General features: G+C 35.8%; 1 protein-coding gene across 1 annotated transcript in view; it reads right to left on the bottom strand.

The window, feature by feature from the left end:
• Window positions 1-26790, bottom strand: part of LOC150091504 (thioredoxin-related transmembrane protein 2 homolog) — an 89542-nt gene that overhangs the window by 40808 nt on the left and 21944 nt on the right. Inside the window, exons 2-5 of the mRNA XM_090384238.1 lie at window positions 24014-24074; window positions 16967-17086; window positions 15952-16028; window positions 2073-2179 (exon numbers count right to left, since the gene is read on the bottom strand). Coding sequence (XP_090240364.1) covers window positions 2073-2179; window positions 15952-16028; window positions 16967-17086; window positions 24014-24074 — 365 coding nt within the window. The remainder of the gene's footprint in view (window positions 1-2072; window positions 2180-15951; window positions 16029-16966; window positions 17087-24013; window positions 24075-26790) is intronic.

Raw genomic sequence — 26790 nt, 5'->3', positions numbered from 1 at the left:
AAGTTACAATGACTATGGTTGGAATATTTGTGGTGATTTCAAAGTGATCGCACTGCTTGTTGGGTTGTAAGGTGGTTTCACTAAATACTGTTGTTTCCTGTGTTTGTGGGATAGTCGTGAAACAGCCAAACACCACATTGTACAACACTGGGACAAGAGAGATGAATATGTTCCTGGCAAAAGCAATGTAAGGTATGTTCTATTGGTTGATCCACAAAAGGTTTTTCTTCCCCCTTTACACATCAAGCTTGGACTGATTAAGAATTTCACTAAGGCACCAAAGAAAGCAGAGGATTAGCATATTTACTGAAAATGTTTCCAAATTTAACTCATGCAAAGCTGAAGGAAGGAATTTTCATAGAACCTCAAATAAGAAAGCTCCTAAAAGATGAAGAATTTCAAAGAAACCTGAATGATGTTTAACTGGCTGCAAGGAGATCTTTCAAGGCTGTGGTACACGAATTCCTTGGAAAGAGAAAAGAAGAGAACTATGAGCTTGGTTTGGTTTGGATTGGATTGGATTTTATTGGCGCATTAGCAACTAAGGCTATAATGGAGATGAGCAACTGGTGACAAACTTGCTGAAATGTTACAAGAACATGGGGTGCTGAATGTCACTGAAAATGCATTTCTTTCATTCCCATCTGGATTTCTTTCCTGAAAACTTATCAGATGTCATGATGAACAAGTAGAGTGCTTCCACCAGGACATATCTGCAATGGAAAAATGATACCAAGGTTGCTGGGACTCTGCCATGATGGGAGATTACTGTTGGTTCCTTAAACGGGAAAGCAATCTGGAGTATAAAAGGAAATCATTGAGTGGGAAACATGTCTAAGTAACATACACTGTGTTACAACCATGTATGCTGATACTGTATAAAAACAAGGAATTTAAAAAATGTGCATATCTTTTGATGTAGACATGACAGATGTAAAAGATTGCTATTTTCATAATCAGGACATTAATTTTGTTCAGAATAACCAACTTTCATTCCAGAGGTATGATGAAAAAAAATTTTTGTCAGGTAGTGTAATTAAATCAAAAATTAAGCAATTTTAAAATACATAACTGGTCGAGTGCGCCCTTGAAATGCTGAACCTGAGGCCCCATCGTAGTTCCCATTCTGGATACTCAGTAATTGAATTTGGGATTTAATTTGTAAAATAAATGATCGTTTCAACAATGGGTTCGCAAATTTTTAAAAAAAAATTAACAATGGGTTCTCGCGAGCCCACTATAGCTGGGGCCAGCAGAAGCATGGAAGGTCCTTGATCCTATAAGAAATATCAATTTCACTGCCAACTTTGCAAATAGGTTTAATGTCAATCACTTCTGATAAGATCACAAATCACTGAATCATTATCTTTGATGGATAAGCAGTCCTCTCTAAACTTTGCAAACTGCTGAAAGTTGTCAAACAACAGTGTTTTCTCTGAAAACTGTTTTTAACATTTTGTGGGTTTCTGTTGCACTTTTCCCTAATTTAAAACAAAATACGATGGAAACTGTTCAGTAAAATCACTTGTTTTAAAATGCAATTAACCACAAATATATCTTCATTCCAATTTAAAGATAAAAAGTCCTTGAAATTTTTATGCACACCTCATATATTTTAACTTCATATGTACAAATTTGTATTAGCAGTTTTGTCATTACTGATGTTGCAATTTATGCCATTGCTGTTACATTTTATGTTCCCAATTATTGTGGACGACTATTTTGATGAGTGAGTGCACACTGTTGCCATTTACCTCTGTTTGCATTTTCCCATGATAAATATTGTGGTGCTGACAAATGGGCACACACAATGTCCACTTACCAAGCCATTAGATGGAAAAGAGGTTGCTGATAGAGGACTGACAGCCCACACATTCTCTGTTTACCAAGTGTGCAGAAGGAAAGTGTCCAATAAAGTTTTCACGGACTCATTTGTTATCAATTCCAGAGAAGGAGCCAAGAGAAACGGCAATTAGATGAACTTTTTTTTTTCTTCACTTCATTATCACAACATAATATTCCAATACATAACTAAAAGAAAAAAAGTCAAACATTAAAAAAAACCTACTTACTTTACAGACAGTTCTGCAAACACAGGTGCCAGACTTACACAAACAGGATTCCATGCTGTGTAAAATGCCACACACCATGATACATATCTGTCCCTTTCTAACTCTTCCTATAACACAAACCGAGTGAGAAAAAAAATTCACTGGAATATCCAGTTGAGACACGAGTTATATATTATTTAAGCAACAGTGCAATCAGACTACATCTAATACCTTTTCCCACAATTTATAAACAAAATTTATATTCAGTAACCAATTATACTTATTTCTTCTTTGATTTTTACGGTTTATGGGCAAAACGAAATTGAAGAATCCTTCTCCGTGATCTCTTTCTGTATTATGTAACTTTCGTGATAAACAAAATACCTTGCCTACATACCCATTTGAATGATCTTGTCTCATCCTGTCCATCCTTTAAATGGTTTACATTTCTTTTTTTGATATATAGTAATAGTATTTGCCATATAGTGCAAGGAAGCCACAGGCTTTTGCTGCACTGGCAAAAAAAAACAACCAAGTAGAAAAGAAAAATTATATGCTTCCCTCCTCACACAGGTAAGTATCCAGTTGACCTTTGAATTTATTCAAACTGTCAGCCTCAACTACTTGCGAGCACAACCTGTTCCAACAATCAACAACTCACTGGCTAAAAGAAAACTCCCTACAATCTCATCTAAACCTCAAACCCTGTAATTTGAATTTATGATCCCTAGTTCTGGAATTTTTTAGAACATACAGTGTATAGTGTTAATTGTAATGCAGCTCTGGGGGTTTTCCAAACTCCACGTCAGGCAATGTGATGAATACAAAACTGTGTAAAGGCCAGATTTATGTAGGTTAGTATGAGTTGTGTTGGTTGTGTTGTTCATCCAGCCTCTTAGATTAGGGGTCTGCGTTTTCACACAAAAACCTCTAGTTTACTGTCCAGTGCCACGAGGAGGCAGGCCAGGCAGTAGGGAGTGTAAAGCACTGGTGAGGCAAACCCTGTGGTAGACAGGGAGTGTCCAGTAAAAAGAAACAAAAGTGAGATTGAAGGTAGAAGTCGGAAGACAGAAAGTGGGAGAGGAGTTAAAGTGGTAGAGAGAAAGAGGGGCAGTAGTAAAGATGCCCACCTGGTGGAAGGAGGGGGACAGTGGGGGCCCCAGGACAGTATGCCCACCCTGCCCTGGAGGTAGGAGTTGACAGATGGCAGTGGGATTACCCAATAGGTGAAGGGGAGGGGGAGCAAGAAAACAACCAACCCAGGTGGTAGGAATGAAAAATCATAGGGAAAGGGATCCCTATGTTGGAGTGCCTGTGTGGTGCTCTCTCCCACACTGGCCAGGGTTTATTATTATTATTATTAATACCCATATGGTGCAAGGAAGCCTGAGGCTTATGCTGCACCAGGAAAAAAAAAAAAATTCCCAAGTTACCCTGAGAGAGAGAGAGAGAGAGAGAGAGAGAGAGAGAGAGAGAGAAGTAGGGAATCACCAAGAAAGAGAAGAATGATGATATCCAGCTCAGGACCCTGGGTGTGCCAAGCCCATACTCACCAGATGTGAGCCCCCGGGGTTAAGTCCTGACCAGAGTCAGCATCCCACACCACACTGACTGAGTAGCAATGGCATTGTGTCCGCTTGGATAGGCAGGGAGCCATAATGAGCCATCTGCCCATCATCCTATTCCGGGGGAGGGGGGGAGAGTTTACTTCACTCAAAATCTACATTCATACTCTGCTTACATTCTTTATTTTACACTTTTTTCTTAAAAATTTTATACTATTTTATGCTTTTTTCTTGCATTTTCTGTTAGTTTTTTTTTTTTTTTTTTTTTTTTTTCTCACATATCCGTCATCTCTCTCTCTCTCTGACACCAGAGAGGTGGATGCAATGGTGCATAGTGTAATTTAACACAATGAAATTTTTTTAGTTAAATAAGGTAATTAAAAAATAAGGACAGTTAAAATAAGGGTTAGTATTTATGTAACTTAAGATTTTAATGGTATGTTCTTTCTCACTCACACTTCCATTCATTCTTACTAACATTCTTTTCACTTATTCTATTTCATTCTCACTGCACTGCTACTTCAGGATCCACAACTTACTATTATTTTTCAGTTGAAGTGCAGTCCTGACTATATATATCTTTCATGCCAGGGAGGTATGCAGTGGGTATGTTGATGTTGTTAGTAATGTGTTAGTGTTATTCTCTAATCATCTATACAGCCGCTCCCTGAATTAACGCATGGGTTGCATTCCGCAGAACTCTACGTAAATCAGAATTTCCCCCATGCTTGTGCAGCACTCGCAACTGTGCTCGCTGAATTGATTGAATCAAAAAAGACGAACAAGTGAATAGAATTATTTATTGTATTTATTCAATTTTTTATCTCATGCACAGGAAAAATTACAAAAGCATGCAATTTAAAAATTTAAAAATTATAAAATTACAAAAAATGAGAGAAGACGTGTATAACTTCAGTAAGTTTTACCTCTCGAATATCATTGCCAGAATCGACGTCTTCAGCTGATAAGTACGCCGCTACAAAGGTTGAGGGCTGTGGAGATTTAGAAGGGGTCGGCCACTCAACCTTACGAAAGAACATATTAATAGATGACTGGACAGTGGTTTTTTTCTTTTCATCATAGATTTCTTTGTAGCAAGCAAGCATATCTATCATTCACCCCTCTGTTAACTTTTAAGAATCGTTCGTTGTCAGGCTCCATCTTCTCGAACCTCGCCTTTGCCATCTCTCTGGTGATGAAGCATATCATCTCCTCATTTGGTTCATCTTGAGCTTCGTTGGCATTTTCTTCTTTCACTATCACTGCCTGCAAATCAATGACTTCTTCGTTACATAATTCCTTCTCTTCTTACTCTATTAACTCCTCTACATCTTTGGCAACAGCCTCCAACTGAAGTAGCTCTGCAACCTTTACAATCCTATCTGTAACCTCTTCATATGATTCGTCTTTTTCAAACTCTTCGAAGCCTTTTAAGTGCCATGGGCATATTTTCTTCCATGCGCCATTTAAACAACTTTTAGTAATTTCCGCCCAGGCCTTATTAATGTTTAAGATGGCATAGTAAATATTGTAAGATTTCCAAAAGTCTCTTAATGTAAAATTTTTCTCACCGTCTACTGCAGACAATGCCCGAGCAAATGTTGTGTGTAAATAGTATGCTTTTAAATTCAAAATAACACCTGATCAATAGGTTGGATGAGTGAAGTCGTGTTTGGCAGTAGAAATATGACTCTCACATTCGAATTGAAATCATCTAGATGCATAGGATGTCCAGGAACATAACTAATAGAAGCAAAATCTTGAAAGGAACATCGTTGTCTTTACAATATTTTTCAACCTTGGGAATGAAGCAGCATTTAAACCAATCGTCAAAGAGAGATATTGTTATCCATGCCCTCTGGTTCAATCCGAAATGCACGGGTAGGGTGGCTTTATTAATACCCTTAAATGCACAAGGATTTCCAGAATGGTACACAAGCAGTGGTTTTAATCTGTAATTTCCCACTGCATTAGCCCCAAAGTAAGAGCATGGCCCTATCTTTGGAAGCCTTGAAGCCTGGCATTGTCCTTTCCTCTTTGGAAATGTATGTTAGATCCGGCATTTTTTTCCAATACAGGGCACTCTCATCAACGTTAAAAATATGCTGCGTTGAATAGCCACCTTCATCAATAATTTTTTTGCAACACAATCACAAAATTTCTCTGCAGCTGCAGAATCGGCACTGGCGACTTCACTGCATACTTTAATGTTGTGGAAACCAGCACAATGCTTGAACCTATTAAACCACCCATTGCTTACCATGAACTTGGCTTGAGGTTCGCCATACTTATACTGTTCACTGTTGATCTTAGATGCGTTGATCTTTTAACATGTTCTTTTATACACACACTATCCCTTAAAATAGTACTCACTGTTGAAGCAGGGAGACCTAATCCCTTACAATAGATGACAAACTTTGTCCTGCATTGTACTTCTTAATCAATTTTGTTTTGTTTCCTGGCATTGCCAGCACATGCACTTTCTGTCGGTCGCTTTCCCTTCATCATTGTAATACGTAAATAGGAATGAAGAGAAGTTTCTGAAAATTTGTTTTTTATATGATTGAAGATTTCAGTGAAGGGGAACACATTTCACCATAATACCGTAACGTAAAAACCCACAGAATTCCAGTTATCAGGATTATTGCAAATGCAATAAGATCGAGTTTACTACCCGTTTATAATAGACTGCACTAACAGAAAAGCCCAATAAACCGGAAAGTGCAAATTGTTTTTATTGCTTTTTGGTCGTGAGCTCCAGAACGTGCTTTAGAAAAATATCACAATGGCGTTCAAAATTGATTTTTATAACAAGAACATATGATAACGATGAAAGTGTAGTGCAATTTCCATTATAAATATGACCTTTTAGAGAGATAAATAGCTTAGTAATATAGCGAAATTTTCAACTTCCAAGGATTTGGAACGAATTACAAAAAAAAAAAAAAAAAAATGTCATTGGGTTCACATTATGATATTTTCACAATACCTCCATTTATCCCTACAGATGCAAAATATGTTTCCATATTTTTTTAAGTTTGCACTGGCCTACAAAAACTTACGTAAAGTCAAATCTCCATAAGTCGAGTATTGCGTAAGTTGGGGAGTTCCTGTACTAAACTAATGTGTATTTCATGTTCTCAATCTCATTCATACCTTCCTTCACTCTCTTTTACCAAAATTACTTTCATTCTCTCTCTCTCTCTCTCTTGCTTACCTGCTGGGTCACTCTCTTTTACCATAACTTCACATTTTCAGCCTTTCACCAAAATTTCAGTTTCACTCAATCACATTCATTCATTGTCCAGTACATTCACTCACTCTCTCACATTCTTTCATTTATTCATTTCATTCATCCTTCTTTCATTGTGCATTGCATCCCCTTGCTACTAGCTTACTAATGTCTTTTAGCTAAGTTGCTGCATTGGCTGCCTGTACATCTCACTCCTCTTTGTTTTATATAGGGACCCCCTCCCCAGGTCTCTACACAAGGCAGGGTAAGTCTGGAGAAGGGGGAACCCCAGTCAATCCGGTTTAGTCAAAATCTGGTGTCTCTCAGGTTGCTGGATACAGCCACCCTGTCGGTTTTTAAATGTCATCATCTGGGCATGGTTGGGGACTTGGGTGTTTTAGCTAATGGTTATTGTTTGTATGCTGGGGGCTGAATTGCCCTTCTTTGGATATTTCTTCACATTTTGAATATTCTTTTGTGTGAAATTTGTGAAAGCTTTATATTTGTCCTCTTCTATTATGAATAAATGTTCTTGTCCCCTGGGGAGGAGGCCAATTTCTGCTATTAACTGAGTTCTAGGGACGTCATAAATTATACATTCATAAAGAATGTGTGCCCAGTCTTGACTCTCACCACAGGAACAATCTGGGTCATCAGGCAACCCTAAGGAAGTTAATTTAGCCTATAGGAAGCTATAGCCCTGTCTATCTAAATGTTGTGAAAAGTCCAGAGGCATACCACTTTGGTGGCTTTGGGCTAACCATTGCCACTTGTGGCAGAAACTTTTTGAAAACCAGCCTCTGGTTTCCTGCTCCCAATTTGTTTACCATAGTTCGTGGAGTTTTATGGTTATTTTTTTCCTTTCAGCCTTGATGTTATTGGCTGTGTCAACGGCTATCCTCAGAATTTTTGCGGGTATGCCCTTCTTACATCTGTAGTACAAGCTTCTTTTGGCTATTTCTGACACCAGCCAGCAACTGCAGTGCCAGTGTGCTCACAGCGCAATATGCTCTAATGATAGTGAGAAGTATTGTTCTCTGAATTGTCTCTAATTTGTTCCTGTTTCTGACCACAGCCATGTGGGTAAACCATGCGCCAGCTCCATAGTTGATGACAGGCAAGAACACTGCTTGTTATATGATTTCCAGGGTCCTTTTTTGAGCCCCCAGTCAGCCAGACTGATCCTAGCAATCATGCCTGCGTAGTTTCTCACTTTTTTGCCAAGTATGCCAAATGGAGATAAAAAGTTAATTTTGAGTCAAAAACAACTCCTAGGTATTTTAGTTTTGATACCATTTTTGTGGGTTTTTCTATTAATTGTAATTTGAAAGGGTTTCTTAGGTTTCCTTTCAAAAGTATGGATTTAGTTTATTCAGGTGATATCCTGAGCATGTGCATTTGTGCTCATTCTTACAGTTGCATTAGAGCGGCATTTGATATTTTCCCTACAACCACTGGTGTTTCCTTTTATAAGGAGAATCAAGAATCAAGAAACACAAGCATGTGAATTGATTTTTAAGTAATAACGATCTCAAGGAAGCTGTAAATGGGTTTTTCAGAGACCAGATCAAAGACTTTTTTAGGCATTTCCTCATTACCATCAAAACTGAACTCATAGGATAATTCATTGAAAAAAAAAAAAAAAAAAAAAAAAAAAGAAAAATTAGACTATGTTGTTTCTTTATTATCAAGTGAAGTAACATTTTGAGTGCTCCTCTTATATACATACGAGGAAATTCTGTGAAATATTTTGGAAGAATATTATTATTATTATTATTATTATTATAAGACTCATCATTAGCATTAGTTGAGGCATATGGTAGAAGAAAGCAAGCTTACATAGCATCAGCCAAAAAAAAAAAAAAAAAAAAAAATCTTCCCATTTCACCCATCTGGTCACTTCAAATGTTTGTCTAGTTCAGCCTTAAATTTATTTAAGCTATCAACCTCCACAACAACAGTTGGAAGTCTGTTCCAGCAATCAACTACCAGTTGGTTAAAGACAAACTTCCGCACATCTATTCTATAACTGTCTTTCCTCAATTTGAATTTATGCCCCCTCAGGTTCTTAATCTGAGCAAGCAGAAGAATCCCGTCAGCATTGAGCCTGCTCAAACCATTCAAGGCCTTATACACCTTGATCAGGTCACCTCGCAGGTGCCTAGTCTCCAGATGCTGCAACTTGCGGAACTCAAGCTTTTTTTCATAAGCGTACCCCCTTTGTTCCTCTCACCAATGTTTTTGTCCTTCTCTGTACTCGTTCTAGCAACTCTACATCCTTCCTAAAAGAAGCCTTCAGACCTGTATGCAGTACTCAAGGTGTGGCCTGACTGTTGCCTTATACAAAGGTATAATCACCTCCTTGTCTCTGCTAGCAAAATTCCTATATATCACTGACAAAACTCTATGATCTGCTCTGTTCAATAAGAAAAGAAACATGCCTTTATTTTCATTAATAATAATCACAAGATCATGATTACCCAAAATGAAGAATCCAATTTTGCATAATTCAGACATGTGGTAGGGAATATGATCATCTCAATGGGCCCAGATCCAAGGCCAGAAATTCATCTAGAATCATCAGAAGAAAGGGCCAAGAATTGAGCCCTGCAGGCAACCTTTGTTCACAGGGCATGTCAATTCCTGGAACCTAGTGCAAACTGAGACATTTGAGAATTTTTTAGAACAGTGAGAATGCTACCTTCATTTGTTTTACTAATCCCCCTTAGAGCCTTATAAACCTCAATCAGCTCACCTCAGAGATGCCTGGTTGCCAAGTTCTGTAGCCACATAATTGGAGTCTTTCCTCATACAGTCATCCTTCTGCTGATCTCACCATTCGAGTTGCCCATCTCTGGACCCTTTCAAGAAGCTCAATGTCTTTTTTCAAATGAGGTCTCCATACTTGAACACTGTATTCCATGTAGTCTTACAATTCATTAATACAATGCACATCAATCCATTATACAATGGAAGTGATGTGCATTAATAAATTCATTATCCAATGCACAGGTTATTTTATCTTGAATAACATTCAAAATTTAAGAAACCTTATGAAATCTATATATTTTTCAAGCACTATTTCCACAATTTGCATATACATTAATTGAATGAGCAGCAAGGAAATAATTACTATTTCTTTCCAGTCATACAAATTTCTTATCATGAAAAATGCAGAAGACTGCTATCTGCTCATATCCATTACTCTCATGGCTTTTGGAAAGGGATCGAGTTCATCCTCACTACAATTTTTTCACATAATTCATGCAGTGTTCTACATCGAAAACAAAATACAGTCGGACCTCTCTTTAACAAACTTCCATATAGCGAAATTTTCTATGTAGCAAACTTTTTTGATTTCCCCCTGGTCATTACACTGAAAATAGTTTCTGTATAATGAAGAAAATTTCCATATAACGAACTGATTTCGAGAGGCCTGGGTACGCATCGTTCGCACCTCTGGCCTTTAGGCAATAAAGCTGATGCTGTAGAAAGCACAAATTAAGAACTAAGAAGATTAAGCATTAATCCCTTTAGCTTTTAATAGCTAAAGGCTTTAATTCCATGAATTAAGAGCTAAAACATTTTACAATTTAATTGTGCCTGTAAAACCCTGCACGAGGAAACTGGCCAACCATGGTGTGGGATAGAAAAAATGGAAGTCTGAGAGAGGCCTCTGCCCAGCAGTGGGTCAGCAATAGCTAAAAAGAAGTAAAACCGATACAACTTATACACTAATATGCAAGAAGTCCTGCTGGTCAGCTGTCCAGAACCATTAGCAAAGATTAAGGCATATTCCCAATGCAGGAACTGGCTCTGGTCAACCTATTTTCTACCATAAGCATCCTATTAGAGAATTAGGAGAGTGTGATTTTCCTTTATCTCAGAAATTCATCTGTTGTTTCGAAGAAATGAGTCGTCCACACTTTCACTAAATTTCACCTGTCTCTGTTTGCATGGTAGCTACACATGGTCCCTAATTTCAGCTTTGTTTTAACTGCTGTGCAAGTAACCTTACAGTGTCTAAGAGGAAATCTTTGAGTGTAGTGTGAAAAAGTGGAAGTGCTTAATAGTGTAGATTCCAAGAGCGTCATTTAAAGAGTGTCATGGCTTACTCAAAAAAGTTATTTCTGATGAAAGTGGAGTTGCAATCGAAGAAGACTATACCGATTGGAAAGAAACAGTTTTCAAAAAAAATTATTGAGACTACGAGTCCAAAGACATATTCAACGTTGATGAAACATGTCTATTTTTTAAATGTTTACTGAACAAGACACTGACTTTTAAAGGTGATAAATGTTTAGGTGGTAAAAATAGCAATGAGAGAATTACTCTTGGTTGCAAATATGGCGGGTAATGAAAAACTGAAGCTTTTGGTAATAAATAGGCAAAAGTAAATAACCCCGATGTTTCAACTCTATCAAATTTATACAGTACAAATTAAATTATTTGATATTTTATAGTAAAGGACTTTAATTTACAGATGAATTCGGCTAGCTCATTCAAGTGTGGTTAGGAATAATTTTACTGGTTTCAGGGCTTTTATTTGGCATATAGATGAGTCATCTATATGCCAAAAAAGGCTTCTTTAGGAAAGGGGAGTCTATATAAGGCAGCCCATGATTTATCTTCCCCAATCCTACTTTAAAGCCAAGACCAACCAATGAGCCAACATTTCCTTTAGAGATAAGTCAATATTCAGTTTTGAAACTGATTCTTGACATGTTCCCATCTGGAGTGAATATGCTTCATTCCCTCTAATATCAGGGAAGGGGCCACTGTGGTGATGATTTGGAGAAGGCATCATAATAAATGGCCACACCAATTTCCACATCTGCTCAAAAGTATAAGGACGAGATCCAGGAAAATAGTAAAGTCAGATCTCTGAATCTGAATTTGATTGAACATGTCTGGAATACTTTTGGGAGATGAAGTGGAGCATGTTAAACTCCTCTTCCATGTGCTAAGATCTGTATAAATATTTTGCTGCGGAAAATTTTTCCCTAGCAAAATACTTATCATCTACTTTTTAAACAGAACAAGAGCCCATTGCAATAATTGTTTGATTGTCAGGAGATGATCATATTCCCCACCAAATGTCTGAATTATGCAAAACTGGATTCTTCATTTTGGGTAATCATGATCTTGTGATTATTATTAATGAAAATAGAGGCATGTTTCTTTTCTTATTTAACAGAGCAGGTCATGGAGTTTTGTCAATGATATATAGTAATTTTGCTAGCAGAGACAAAGGAGGTGATTATACCTTTGTATAAGGCAATAGTCAGGCCACACCTTGAGTACTGTGTACAGGTCTGAAGGCCTCATTTTAGGAAGGATGTAGAGTTGCTAGAATAAGTACAGAGAAGGGCAACAACATTGGTGAGAGGAACAAAGGGGTGCGCTTATGAAAAAAGGCTTAAGTTCTGCAAGTTGCAGCATCTGGAGCCTAGGCACCTGCGAGGTGACCTGATCGAGGTGTACAAGGCCTTGAACGGTTTGAGCAGGCTCAATGCTGATGAGATACTTTCGCTTGCTCAGATTAAGAACCTGAGGGGGTATAGATTCAAACTGAGGAAAGACAGTTATAGAATAGATGTGCGGAAGTTTGCCTTTAGCCAAGGGGTGGCTGATTGCTGGAATAGACTTCCGTCTGTTGTTGTGGAGGTTGATAGCGTAAATAAATTTAAGGCTAAACTAGACAAACATTTGGAGTGACCGGATGGGTGAAATGGGAATGTTTTTTTTTTTTTTTTTGGCTGATGCTCTATAAGCTTGCTTTCTTACACCATATGCCTCAAAATGCTAATGATGAGTCTTATAATATTAATAATAATAATAATATTCTTCCAAAAATATTTCGCAGAATTTCCTCGTATGTATATATGAGCAGCACTCAAAAAATTACTTAACTTGATAATAAAGAAACAACATAGCCCAATTTTTCATTTTCAATAAATTATCCCATGAGTTAAATGTGCCCTCCATTTTGATGGTAATGAGGAAATACCTAAAAAAAAGTCTTTGATCTGGTCTCTTAAAAAACCATTTTGAGCTTCCTTGAGATTGTCATCACTTAAAAATCAATTCACATGCTTGTGTTTGTTCAGATTTCTGAAAGGAAATCACTGGAAGAATGGTCTGGATTGTATCTACAATCTTCCAGAGCAGCAAATGCTTTATGGTACTTGTGTAGAAAAGCACCGTCATGAAGAAGCAAGACACCTCATGTCCACTTTCCTCTTCTCTGTTCCTTTACGGCCCCCTCTTAAATTTTTGATAAGAGCAGTATAAGCATCTCTAGCAATTGTTTTCTTACGTGGCATGTAGCCAATCAAAAGAATTCCATAACCCAAAAAATGGTAGCCAAGATCTTTCTGGAGGAGGGTAGAGTCCTGAATTTTTTGGGTAATGGTGACACAGTGTTTCCAATGCATGGACTCCTGTTTTGGTTCTGGATACCAGTAATGAATCCACATTTCATCGCCAGTTATAATTTTTGAAAGAAACCCTTGTGGATCTGCATCATGCATGTGTAAATTTTCCTCACAAAATGAGCCCTGAGAATGACTACTGCATATCCTCGGAGCAATATGGCCTTAGTTGCTAATGCTCCTAAAAACCAAATAACAACAAATGAGCCCAGCACTGTTTCTGAAAAAGTGAGCATTCTTGGCACCTAGCAAGAACTGAATTTTGATATGGTTTAGTGTTTATGGAGGATGGTTACTATATAACCCCTCAGAAATATTGCAATCTCTGGCAATTTGATCTGAAGAAGGCAGCATAATGGGCCTCACCAATTAGACACTTTACTATATCTGTCCTGAATAACCACATTTTCAATTTTTTTTCACATTTCTAGGGTTGTCACTTCTGTTGGTCATTCTGAGCAGAAATAATCTTCTGTGAATTCTTGACTCCACTTAAAATGCTTAGACTAATATTTTGTCTAGTATTCAGTAGGGGCAGCATCACCATATAAAACTTAAGAATTTGATGCATTCCCTTCTTTTGTCAAAAAATTTAATAACAGTCTGATACCCCAATTTCATGACACTCATGTTTTCATTTGAATTGGCTACTTTAACCTTCTCTTCTTTTGTACTTCACTATATCAAAATGGACCCATGTAAATGTAATACAGACATTTATGAGCATATGATAAAACTAGTTCTTGTACATCAAGAATATTTATAGTCAAGATCGATAACTTATTGAATGCCTTTTGTATTTTTCTAGATATCTTACATTTCATGGCCATAGCTTAACTTTTTGAACACCAGTGCATATATTGTTTTTTGTTAAAATAAATTTTAAAATAGCTAAATGCCACTCCTACAAAAGTTTTCACTGAGTCAGCACCCTTTCTAGCTCACTCCATGCACCCTAGTGCCTTTCATCTGAAAGATACACCCCTCTCAACTGGCACTTTGACTTCAAGTGTCAGCTGAGTAGTGCTGCATGCTCAAACTTGCCATCTCTAAACTATCCGAATGGTATATTATTTTGGGATTACTGCTACCCAAATGTATTTATTATTTATTAGCTTGTATTTATTAATGTATGACTACCTTAAACCTCAGAAAGCCAGATATATAAATGTGATAAGATGAGAGCAGTTGGTGTGAGCAGCACACCCTGATTACTGTAATTAATCACTGTGCCCACTTTTGTATAATCAGCAAACTTGGAGTTTCCAGATCATTTCCAGACAAACTTGAAATACCTACATCAATATAATTAATAAATATTAAAAACAGAAAGAAGTCCAACATTGACCCCTATAGTATCCCAATCATCATATTAGTCCATGAAGAGCAGTGCCCATTTAAAATCACCCTCCTATCACCTAACCATCCCTTTATCCATAATAGTAACTTGCTCCTAGTGCCACATTTCTCTAATTTATCAAAGTATCAAACGTTACTTTATATTAACAGTATCAAAGACTTTACTGAAATCTAAGTGTAGGTTGCCAAAATTATTCTTTGCATTCAACTCCTGAGATGACTTACAGTAGTTAATCAGAAAGGTGAGGCATGACTACCTTTAACAACTCCATGCTGTGAATGCCTTATCCACTCCAAAAAGATAATTTTGCATTACTTTTTTAACTACTGACTATTATTCTCCCTGGCATGGAGGTCAAACTTACAGGTCTGTAGTTACTCACTTTATTCTTTCAATCAAGTTTTGCGAATAGGAGATACATTTGCATATCTCTAATCTGAAGGTTTTCCAAGGATGCTCTCAATATTATGACCAAAGATTTAATTACCTCTTTTGCAGCTTCTCTTAATATAATTTGGTAGATTGCATCAGCATGTTCTTTGTCCACATTTAGATTCAAGCAACGGTTTCTCTTCCACCTTCCTTTCCATTTATATAAAATCATTTCACTCTCAATCCATATTAGATAGAATTCTGCTAATCCTGTCTCTAAAAACTTCATATGTGATGAGAGATGTAAAATATTTATTTATTTTTTCAGCAATGTGTATAGGATCATCAACAATTATGCCATTTATATCCAGTGGACCTATATGATTCAATCCTTTCCTTTTAGTATTAATATACTCATAGAATTCCTTCCTACTTTTCTTTGCATTGTTAGCTGAGGACTACTCACATTCTGCCTTAGTTTGCTTAAACCCCTGGGTAACTTGATTCCAGACTAGTTCATACTTACTATAGGACACTGTCTTCTCTGACAATTTATAATCATCTCATGCATTTTTCTTCTCTGCCACTATGCTCATCATTTTGGTCTAATCTTTAATACTATAGAATAATAATAATAATAATGACATTAATTTTAATGTGATTATTAAGCGGATGTAGTCTAAAAAGTGCTATATGACAGTTGCTAGATTACTGTAGCAGCTACAGCATACTATTTGAAGGGGCACATGTTATGATAAACAACTGTTTTAAAGACTTGTGTTTACTTTGATAATAGTTGCAAATCTTTTATAAAACTAACTACTAATATAATAGTTATCATCACTAAAAAGCCATAAAATTAATTCTTTATTAATAAAGAATTGATAAAATTAATTAATTTTGGAATTAATTAATAAATATAAAAAACTTATCCTACCTCCAGATTTTGTCCTCTGAAATAGATAACATTGTCTGGCCCCTGGAAACATGGCTCAGGTAACAGCAACAAATGCACTGTAATTATTAAGAGTAGTATTAAGGACTATCTTCATACAGGGCAAGGGAAGACATTTTTATTAATAACAGTAATTCTTATATATATTTCTATATGAATAAATGAAATAAACACCCATTTTTATTTATTTATATATTATTATTTTTTTTTTTTTACTTTTATTACCTTTGCCAACAGTATAATATTTAAAATCAATGTTTCACTGATTCAGGATACTGAGCAGATTTATGCAGCATTCACTTGAAAAGTTTAGAATACGCATGAAGTTTTCACAGTTGATATCTCCTACTGTAAATCAAGAAATAGTTCTAGACTTTTATAGCACTTCTAGCTGGCAGAATCTTTTTTCAATACACGAACTACATGTAAAGTCCACTTATTCAAATGTCAGGTAGCCAAAAAATTTAAATATCTAAATTTTATCAAAATTTCTCAATTGGTTCTCACGGTTGATGAGCAGATCCAAACCATACTAAGTGCGTTTACCTTCACTGGATTTTGGTGGCACTGCCACAAAGGTGATAAAAATCCACCTTTGTGGCTTTCAACTTTGAAAAGTCACAAATAAGTTCAGATACTGTTGCCATTAGCTATTTATTATTATTTTTTTTTTCAGTAAAAATTATTTGTTTTGAAATGAAACAAATTAATGGCAAGTGCAATAAGAAAGCAAAACATGCGCAACATTGACAGGATTGCACAATGACAAATATTTAGGATATTTTGCTACAGGAAACAGGATAAGGAAATCTTTAGAAATAGCACGAAGAAGTAACTTTATACAGAGTGCATAATGGAAAACTTATTGGTTAGCAAATGGATGAAAACAAAACTTGTATAGTGAAAAATAAGTATAATGAAAACTAAATCAGAAGTCTGTGGGGACTCTACAATATTATTAGTCTAATAATTTTTAAAATTTAGCCATATCACTCACCTAGGCAGAGTACAAGGTATAATACTCCGAGTCTTGGGTCCGCATAAAAGAACAGAAGTATATTAGCAATTTTGGTGTACATACAAACTGCAGAAAGGTAGGGCACCATGGAAATCATACCTGAAATATAACCTCTAATCAAAACATAATCAAAAAATTATTAAAAGACAAAATATTTAATAATTTTAATTTTAGCAATGTGCTAATTTTTTGAGTTCAGATTTGAGTTGATTCTACAAAAGATTTTTTAAAAGTTTCATATAGAATGATATAAATTTGAGAAAACTGGAATTTTTAGTATCTAAGATAAACCAACATAAATATGATCTCCAACTGAACATAACTGACCTGACACATGCACTTATTTTTATGTGCATAAATAAAATGGGGACTGTTTCTTTTCTGACATTTAAAGGAATACATATTTCTCTAATATATATATATATATATTTCTCTAATATATATATATATATATATATATATATCATTATTGATAATATCAAAAACACTATTTTTATTTATTCAACACAAATAAACCAGGTTCAGATAACAAATTGAATTAAAGATGCTGCAAAAGTAACTGCTACTTTTGCCACAACTTCAGCTATGCAGCTATCCTTATAATACTACTGAAATAAATTGTGAGGTATTTCATGATGATCTGTTATTATTAGGAGTTTTGCTCAAACCTATCTTGGTACTCAGAACATGGCATTGGATACTGAGATTGGACATGCTTGAAGGTAAGGCTTGCAACAAGGATTTCATTTGAAAATGTTTGATGCTATTCAGAGAAACCAGCACTTTTCTTGCTAATGCTGGATGAACAATGATGTATTATCAGCAGCAAACTGACCATCTGGGATATACATAACATATCTTGATTCATCTAGATTTCAAGGAGCTGAAGAGAACTGCTCATATTGATCACAGTACTCTATCTAGCTTGAATTACTCATATGGCCCTTGTCAGCAAGTAATGCACAGTATCATGAGATATGTTAGGAATGCTCAATTTGATTCATTAGCAGTACAAACATTGCTACAAAGAAAAGGGATGAGAGGGAGGGAGGGGAGGGAGATCAATCTTGTGAGATTCCCACTTCAATCATTTTACAGGTTATGTTGCTATGCTCTACTGCATTGACCATAAAGTTAAGCAATCTTTATACAATTTTTGAGGAGCTCAAGTAAACTGTATACCTAAACACTACTTTTGCCTAACCTAACTGATAACCTAAACCTTTCAATTAAGACAAGAAGTGGTGCAATTTGGAAGTCATATACAGATTTTAGGTCCAGAAATATAGTGTGCAGAAATAGAATTCCAGATATGAAATATTTTCTGTGACAGAGAAAATAGATAGATAACTTTAGACCTGCTGGGCACAGCAGGTTGTGCTCAGGCTTATGAGCAAAGGTTGCAAGCACATCGTTGTAGATGCACTTTGAGGTATTTAAGGAAGAGAGAAGTGATTGTTATTGGCCTAAAATCAACAACTGTTTTCAGGTTGGACTTTTTTTTTGCTACTGACACCACTCTGTAGAGATATCAGTAGCAAAAGAAAGCTAAACAGCACATGTGCATTTTAAATTACTTTGTCACAGAAAATAGCCCTCACTCAAACAGAGATATATTATCACTTCCCATGGATTTATTGGATTAACTTATTGGATTTACTGAGTGAAAATTTATTATTTTAATTAGCTTCTGTTCAATATACATAGGGCAGCAGAAATTTTTTTTTTTTTTTGAAATGCAATGTTTCACACCATTCCATACACTGAACAGCAGCATAACAGCATGACTAGAAGACCACCAATGCTTACCCTCTGGACAAGCATCCCTTCATGAAGAGTCCATAACTGTCTGTTTTAGTGTATGGAAATCCCTTCTTACCTGAGAAAATTTGGCATATGAGTGTTCCAAGAGTGACTTCTTGTAAGGTACACAAGATATGTGCCACTGCCAGTCAGTTCACCATAGTTTCAAGTGAGGACTAAACATGCACATTTTTGACATTGCAGGTATAATAATAAATGCCATCCATCTTGACAGCTAATAAGAAAAATTATTGATATTAAACTCAGTTATTATGTTCACATGTACACCCAAAATAGGGTTGTTATTGTTATGTGGTTTTTAGCAACTAAGGCCATATTGCTCCAGGAATATGAGGTGGTCATTCCCTGACCTTTCTGCATCCTCCGTATTTGGTGGTCAAGGGCTCGAACCCAGGTCTAATCAAGAAGTGTGTGCTATGCACTGTTGCTCCTGCCCACCTAGCTACGGAGGTGCCCAAAACAGGGTAATAACCTTATTGATGTATTTAGGGTTATATATTTTGTCAGTGAAGATGGCACCTGATTTTTGATTAATTTAGAGGATAACTGACACAATCCTTGTTTCCTCTATTTCACAATTTGAGAGGAAACAGTGCAGGGTTGCATCACCACTGAGTGAGAGAAATCAATATAGCTAATGTACATATCAGACTGCTTTAAGAATAGTTTTGTCAAAGAGTTATTTTTTGTTTTGCCAGCCTTCCATATAAAAGGAAAACCCTAAGTGATTAGTTTAGTAGACTGAATGTTCTGGACAGGGTTTCTCAGTGGAGTTGAAATGTCTTAATTAATTTTAAATTTAATTTTAATTATTAATTCTCATTCATGCCTCCTCACTTGACATATTAAACATAAAATACTTATATGAAATATTTTTAATCTCAAAAAATGTAATTATAACACTAAAACTTCAAAAATTTCCCTAAATATTGATATGCTAGCTAATTTCCCAAACGAGGGAGATAATCTGGCTATTTGAGCAGTTAATTTGTTGCTAAAGAATTACATGTACATTTCAGCTCTTGCTAACTTTAAACAATTTATTTCAACCCTTGGTGGTTTTAAACAATTTATTTCAACCCATGCTAGTTTCAAACAATGCTAAAATTGTTGCTGAGATCTACATATAAGAACAGAGTGAATCACACTACACTGTTCACTGTTGACTATCTTGGATTACTAGCTACAGTAGGTCACATGAACAATTTGTTTTCGGCCTGTGTTACACTTAGAGCACAAGAAATAAAATCTATTGTGAATAAATTTGTTTAGTAACTTTTAAAATTAAGAAGGTAACTAGAAACTGAACGTTTATTATTCAAATTTTGTTTTTTTTTTTGTAAAAATCTCCATACATCTCTTTTTATTTACAAACTTACATGAACAAAGGATAATGGAACACGTGAACAGCAAAGCCAAATCACATCTTAGAATTAGGACTGTATTCATTTAGTAGACTATTAATCCCACAAGAATCTAAATACAGGCAGTTCCTGCTTCACGATTTTTTTTTTTTTTTCAAGTATCAACAAAATCAAAAATATGAACATTAGTTGCAATACATAAATGCTAAATGTTCATAACTATGACATCTCAAACCACACACATATACAATACAGTATTACTCTGCATGCATTTATTTGTTCAAGCAGACAAGAGTATCTCACTGACTCACATAACATAAACAAGTTACCATGCTGACATTACAAAGAGCAGTTGTGTTTGCTCTTCATTTTCACTGTCTTGTCTTATTTCAAATTTATCCCCTTTATTAATAATATTCATGAAATTTATAAAGAAAAGAGAAGACTGTCTTGGAAAAAAATGACTCTTGAAGCATTTTTATTATTATAATTTGCTTGATTTTAAAGGCTGTTTTCCTTTTTTTGGATAAATAAATCATTGTTTAAGAGTAAAATATTGTTTTGTTGGTCTTTAAAATTACTATGATCAAATTTCATTGTTGAGAATGTAACCCCTGTTTTTAATATTACATCTATGGGAAATAAACTCCCACTTTACGAGCATGCACTAGGAACGAATTAACTTGTAAAGTCAGGAACTACCTGCATGTGAAATTATGTTGTTACATAACACTGAACAACAAATTTTGGGTCATATCTTGTTATGGGCGTGAAAGAATACTTTATAGTTTTTGGAGATATAGATTTTGGAGTGCTAAACATGGAAATAGTGCTTAAAATGGCAGACTGGCTCTTATTTTCGAAAAAAGTAGATTTTTATATTTATACAAGGTATTTTTTATTTATATGGCAGTAAGATGTAGCTACGAATATAACTGTATCAAACATGGGACCTTTTTGTTTGTATTCAGCTTCAGGAGCATCCCTTTCTACCATCCAACAATAATCGGCTAACATGGTGGCACTCCATTTGCTTTTGTATCTTTGTTCCATCTGCGATGTCTTGATGGACACACTCACCATGTTCATCGCTGACAGCACCACAGTTTGGTGGGAAGAAATCCAGGCGTGAGTGCAAGAAATGCATCTTCAATGACATGTTGGACCCCAGTTTTTCATAAGAAGCAATGAGATCTTCCACAAGCTGCCTGTAGTTGCCAGCTTTAACATTTCCTAGAAAACCAGTTGAAACATTTCAAAAGGCTTTCCATGCTGATTTCTTGCTATCACTAAGGGCACATTCAAACTGTTCATCTTTGAAAAGTTGCCTTATTTGTGGATCAACAAAAACACCTACCTTAATCTTCTCTGTACTAAGTCTTGGGAATTTCTCTTGTAAGTACGTGAATGCAGGACCATTCACTTCCAAAGCCTTCATGAAATTTTTCATAAGCCCCAGTTTGATGTGGAGTGGTGGAAGCAAACAAAAGAGCAAAGAACCTCTGGTAGATCCAAACTTTATTTGGATCTACCAGAGGTTCAAATGCTACGTTCTTCATTCCAGGTGTTAATGAGTTTCGTTGAGGCCAACTCCTCTTGTCATAGTGCATATCCTTGGCATGACTATCCCACTCACAGAGAAATCAACAATATTTAGTGTAACCCTTTTATAGTTCTAATAAAATCTGATTGCCTTTGAATCACAACATATCTGCCACTCATACTTCTGATAGTGTACACCTAAGAGGATGGATGTTTTCCATGTTTGCATATATTTCTTTTTTTGTGGATAGCATACATAAGAGGTTTTGAAGGCAGCATATTTCCATTGTGAAATAGCACAACCTTAAGGCTAATGGTGACTATTTATGGATGCTAGAAGCATCCATAAATAGTCACCATTCTTCAGTAATGTGCATCACATTCATTGCTGCCTTTAGACCATCAACATCCTTACAAACAGTGAGCTGAGTTCACCTTCTGTTTGATAGAATTTAACACAGTCTTTATTTCGAATACAAAATGTTGCCGCTTTCACAGAATGAGCTAGAAGATTCCACTGTTGTAGCCTCAAGGCCAAATGCTCTGTCTTATTCTTCAGCAGTTCAAGATCCCTGATGAGGTTATTAAGCTCGCGTTCTGTGATCTTATGTGGTTCGGAAGGATAAAGGTTTGAACAAAATGCAATCCCTTGACATAGATGGCTGCTGTACTTCTTCGTGTATATCAAGTTGATGTTCATCAGTGTCTTCATCCTCATCAGAGTGTACAGAAAAATGGTCAGGTGGTTCAGGAATAGGTAGTACTTCACTGTGCGGCACAGGACGAATTGCAGATGATATATTTGGGTACGTCACTGTCTACTTTTTCTTCATTGTCATCCCTTTTCTAATACAAGGTGCCATACAGAAGTAACAGTCTGCGAAGTGATTCGTTGGCTCCCGGAACATGGGCACTGCGGAAGGCATAAAACAACCCTTTCGATTCACCCACGTGTTGAGTTTTGATGAACAGCTAGTGCAGCATATGTGTGGAGCCCAGTTCTTGTCCTGGTTGCCTACTTTACACCCAAAGTACAAGAAGTACGCCTTTTTTATGGCTCGAGTTAAGTTACACTTTCTTGAAGCTAACATGACTTCTCCACATATGTAACAGAAATCATCTGGACTATTTACACAATTACAGGGCATATTAATCTTACACAACACAAATACTACACAAAAAGTAGGAATCTCAGAAAGAACAACCGTTAACCGCAATCACCCAGTACCTAGCCACATTCAAGGATTACTGTAACAGAGTTCAAGACTTATTTGAGGCGACAGCAACTTATCACATGAAGCAGAGCATGGCAACAGTTGCCAATCACATGAAGCAGAACATGGCAACAGTTGCCAATCACATGATAAGAGCTTGTAGGTACTGAAACTGCAGTGTTGCAATGCTTTTTTCCTAGAGCAATAGTTGATAATGTAGAGTAACTCGCTAATAGGAGACCCCAAGTGTAATTCAAAAACAAGAGCCAATCAACAAATTTTAATGTGATTTTTGTGTTTAGCAGCATGAAATTAGTCAAAATTAGGTATTTTCATTTTCCTAACATTTTACATGTTGACCAGTGTAATGTGTTACACTGAAAATTATAACACCTCATAAAACAGCACAAGTACAAGAACCTTGAATCCAAAATTTTATACTCTCAATAGACTACAACTAATCTTTGATTATTAAAGACCAAATAAAGTTAATATTACTTTAGAGAATAAAGTAAAAGGAAATGAGTAGGAAATAGCTGAAATAATTTCAGTCTTCCTATTCTTACACTTTACTCCAGAGATGACACATTTGAGATTTTTTTTTTATTAAAAATTTGAAAGAAACTAAAGTTTTCATTTCTTTGGAACAAATAATTGGCATGGAGGCAATAAAATATATGAATCGCTAATGTACAAATTGTAATTCATATATTAGCAATTTCCTAACCTCTCTCAACATATGTACCAATGCTTTATTAAATACAATATTATAAACTACATTAAGCAGAGGAAAATCATACACATGTAATTTACAAGGCAACAAAACTTAGTAATGAATGAAATCTGCAGTTTCAAAATATATAATGTCAATTATACATTTTGAAATTTGAAATATAATTGACAATAAATGCTAAAAATTCAAATTCCATACTTTGACTGTTTCTTAATTTTAAGTGTACCATTGAAAAACATTTGAACAATAACTGATTGTTAACATATATACCATTTACTTTTAAAAAATTAAATCAACATCCTTATATTTATAAAATATGAAAACAGGAACAGCAGACAAGGCTACTTACCCTGTTTTCTGCTCCTAAATACTATCACAATTGCAAGAAAGGTTAAGATTTCTGTTTCTCTCTGAAATTTGTAGAAAAACAAATCTGATTAATACAAATATATTTTAGTCTATAAAACTTAAAACTACCTTCTGTGCCAGTATAAAAGCCCTTGAAAATTAATGTAAAATTAATTCTGGAAACATTTGCTTAAAAAGAACTTATAAATGGCCGTGCAGCCTTTTTGTTCATGTTGACAGGTGGACATGGCGAAGAAGGCATATATGTATATATGTGTGTGTATGTATATGAATTCACCTATCAAAGGGAAGGGACAGTTTAAAGGTATAACAAAAGTTATATGTTTAATCCCTAATATTGGAGTGCTTAGTCATTTACAGAATTTTTCCCCCCCATACCACTTGGCTGCTCACCTAAATTTGATACATTATCCACTAGCATATTAGCTAATTACAGCCACCTGTTGTCCATTAGGAGAGAATTTCGAAACAGCAACTTCAGAATTTAAAAAATGGCCTATTAGCCTTTTGGTGATGTCATTTGTTTAAACAAATGATATCACCAAAGGGAACAGCGCTATACCTGAAGTGAGGGAAAACCCAAGCTTTGGTCTCTTTTCTAGTGACAAAGGCCAGACATGATGGTTCACACACAGCCTGGGGGGGGGGGAGAAAAAGAGAGAGAGTGAGAGAGAGACCAAGTGTCCTCAAAGATAGAAAATAAATGCAGATACATAAAATTTTCAAATTAAGTAACTATGCACTTCTCTAAGAACCAGAGGCGGACTGGGTCAAAAATTCTTACCGGGGGAAAACTTGTAGCAGCCTCATACTAGTGTTTATGGCCAAAATCACACCGGCCTTCACTGGCCTCTGGTACACCGGAATTTCCCTGGTAAGTCTTATGGCCAGTCCACCTCTGCTAAGAACAAATGTTATTTACTGGTATAAACAAAGGAAACTTGTAATAGATTCATATTATGAGAGATCAATGCTAAGTATTAACCTTTTATTTTAATCAAATAACTTTTTTGCTTGTTTTTTCTATCATTTTTTTTTGTAAGAAACACAAACAAATACAGCTCATTTGTAGAGATGATTCTGGGGTGGGAGATGAGACTTAATCTCTAACTTATTGATATTTAAACTTATGCACCTTTTATAGGTTCTGCACAGATGAATGCCAGTCTTCTTACCAAAACAGTAACTGGGAAATAGAACTGCTGTACTATGAGAGTAAAGCAAAATGAAACAATTGTATAGATTTAAATTACATGCTGTTACAGGTTTAAATCAGTTGTAGATGTTAGTTAACCAGCTTGTAAATTCAGGAACATTTTTTGTGATAATTTTGACTTTTTTTTTTTTTTTTTTTTTGATTTGGTAGTTGTTGGCGCATCGGCGTCTGTGGCCATATTGCACCTCCCAAGGTTTTTGTAGTACTTTGATCCAAGCCCGAGGCGGGAATCGAACCCGCGACCTTTGGGTTGCCGGGCAGGTACTTTACCCACTCGGCTAGCCCGGTCGGCTTTTGACATTTACTGCTTAACAAACATTGAAACCAAAGGCTCACAGCTAGTGAGTATGGGCTTGGCACACCCAGGGTCCTGAGCTGGATATATCATCAATCTTCTCTTTCTTGGTGATTTCTCTCTCTCTCTCAGGGTTACTCAAATTTTTTTTGCCTGGTGTAGCATAAGCCTCAGGCTTCCTTGCACCATATGGCTAATAATAATAATAATAATCATTTTTTTTTTTTTTTATGAAATCCCCAAACACGAAAGGTATCAAAACCTATAGTACTTAGTACCGTGCATGGATTGAGGGAGAAGTATGGGGGGAGGGGGATGCCGGAAACTTTGCTCTAGAGACTAAACATGCAGCCAAGGATTAGTGTTAATCACTTTAATTATGTAGATTTGTTTACTTTTGTAATTATTTAAATAAATAGAAAGTGATACATTAACATAGAATTTGCCATTGCCACCTGCAAATATTGAAATGTCATTTGGTTTTTTTTTTTTTTAGGAGCATTAGCAACTAAGGCCATATTGCTCTGGGGATATGCGGTGGTCATTGCCTGACCTTTCCGCATCCTCCATATTTGGTGATTGAAATGTCACAGAGAGTTTTAAGAAATAGCAGTATGTTCTAAATAGGAATGGGATAAACATAATTCTTGAATACAGTATTTTCTTTTCTGTGATTCTGTGGATATATAATTAATACTGTAGCATTTCCTAAATTTTATGTATGCATACACACACACACACACACACACACACACATATATATATATATACACAGTGGCAGACTGGTCAGGGTGTCAGCTTGCCTGATGGCAAGTGGACCCCCTTGCAATAACATTAGACAATACGTTAAAAATGTTAATAACCTTTTAGTAGCTTGAAAATATAAAATTGTATATTTTATATACAATTTTATATTTTCATATAGACAAAGGGTGGGACCCCTTTGTCTCCTGGCAACCAATATTTTTAGACCCAGTCCGCTGCTGTATTATATATATATGTATCATTATAGCAGCTAAAATTATGTGGCATTATTACTACTATACTAAAATATCACATAGTGTTACTATGACAGTAGACAGCATTCAAAGTAATGCTTGCACTCACCTCAAGAATTCTTGTTTGTTGCAGCAACAGCTGATGTTTGGCACGATGTTCTGAGGTTAGCATCATTTCATATGAGTGGGAAGATAGGGAAATATGCCTAAATAACATTAATGAATCGACGGACACTACACTATTAAAA

Source organism: Mastigoproctus giganteus, chromosome 1 (assembly GCF_048544385.1).
Source record: "Mastigoproctus giganteus isolate SK-2022 chromosome 1, ASM4854438v1, whole genome shotgun sequence".
NCBI classification, from domain to species: Eukaryota; Metazoa; Arthropoda; class Arachnida; order Uropygi; family Thelyphonidae; genus Mastigoproctus; species Mastigoproctus giganteus.
Note: the sequence above shows the minus strand (reverse complement) of the source record. Positions and strands in the feature narration are given on the sequence as shown.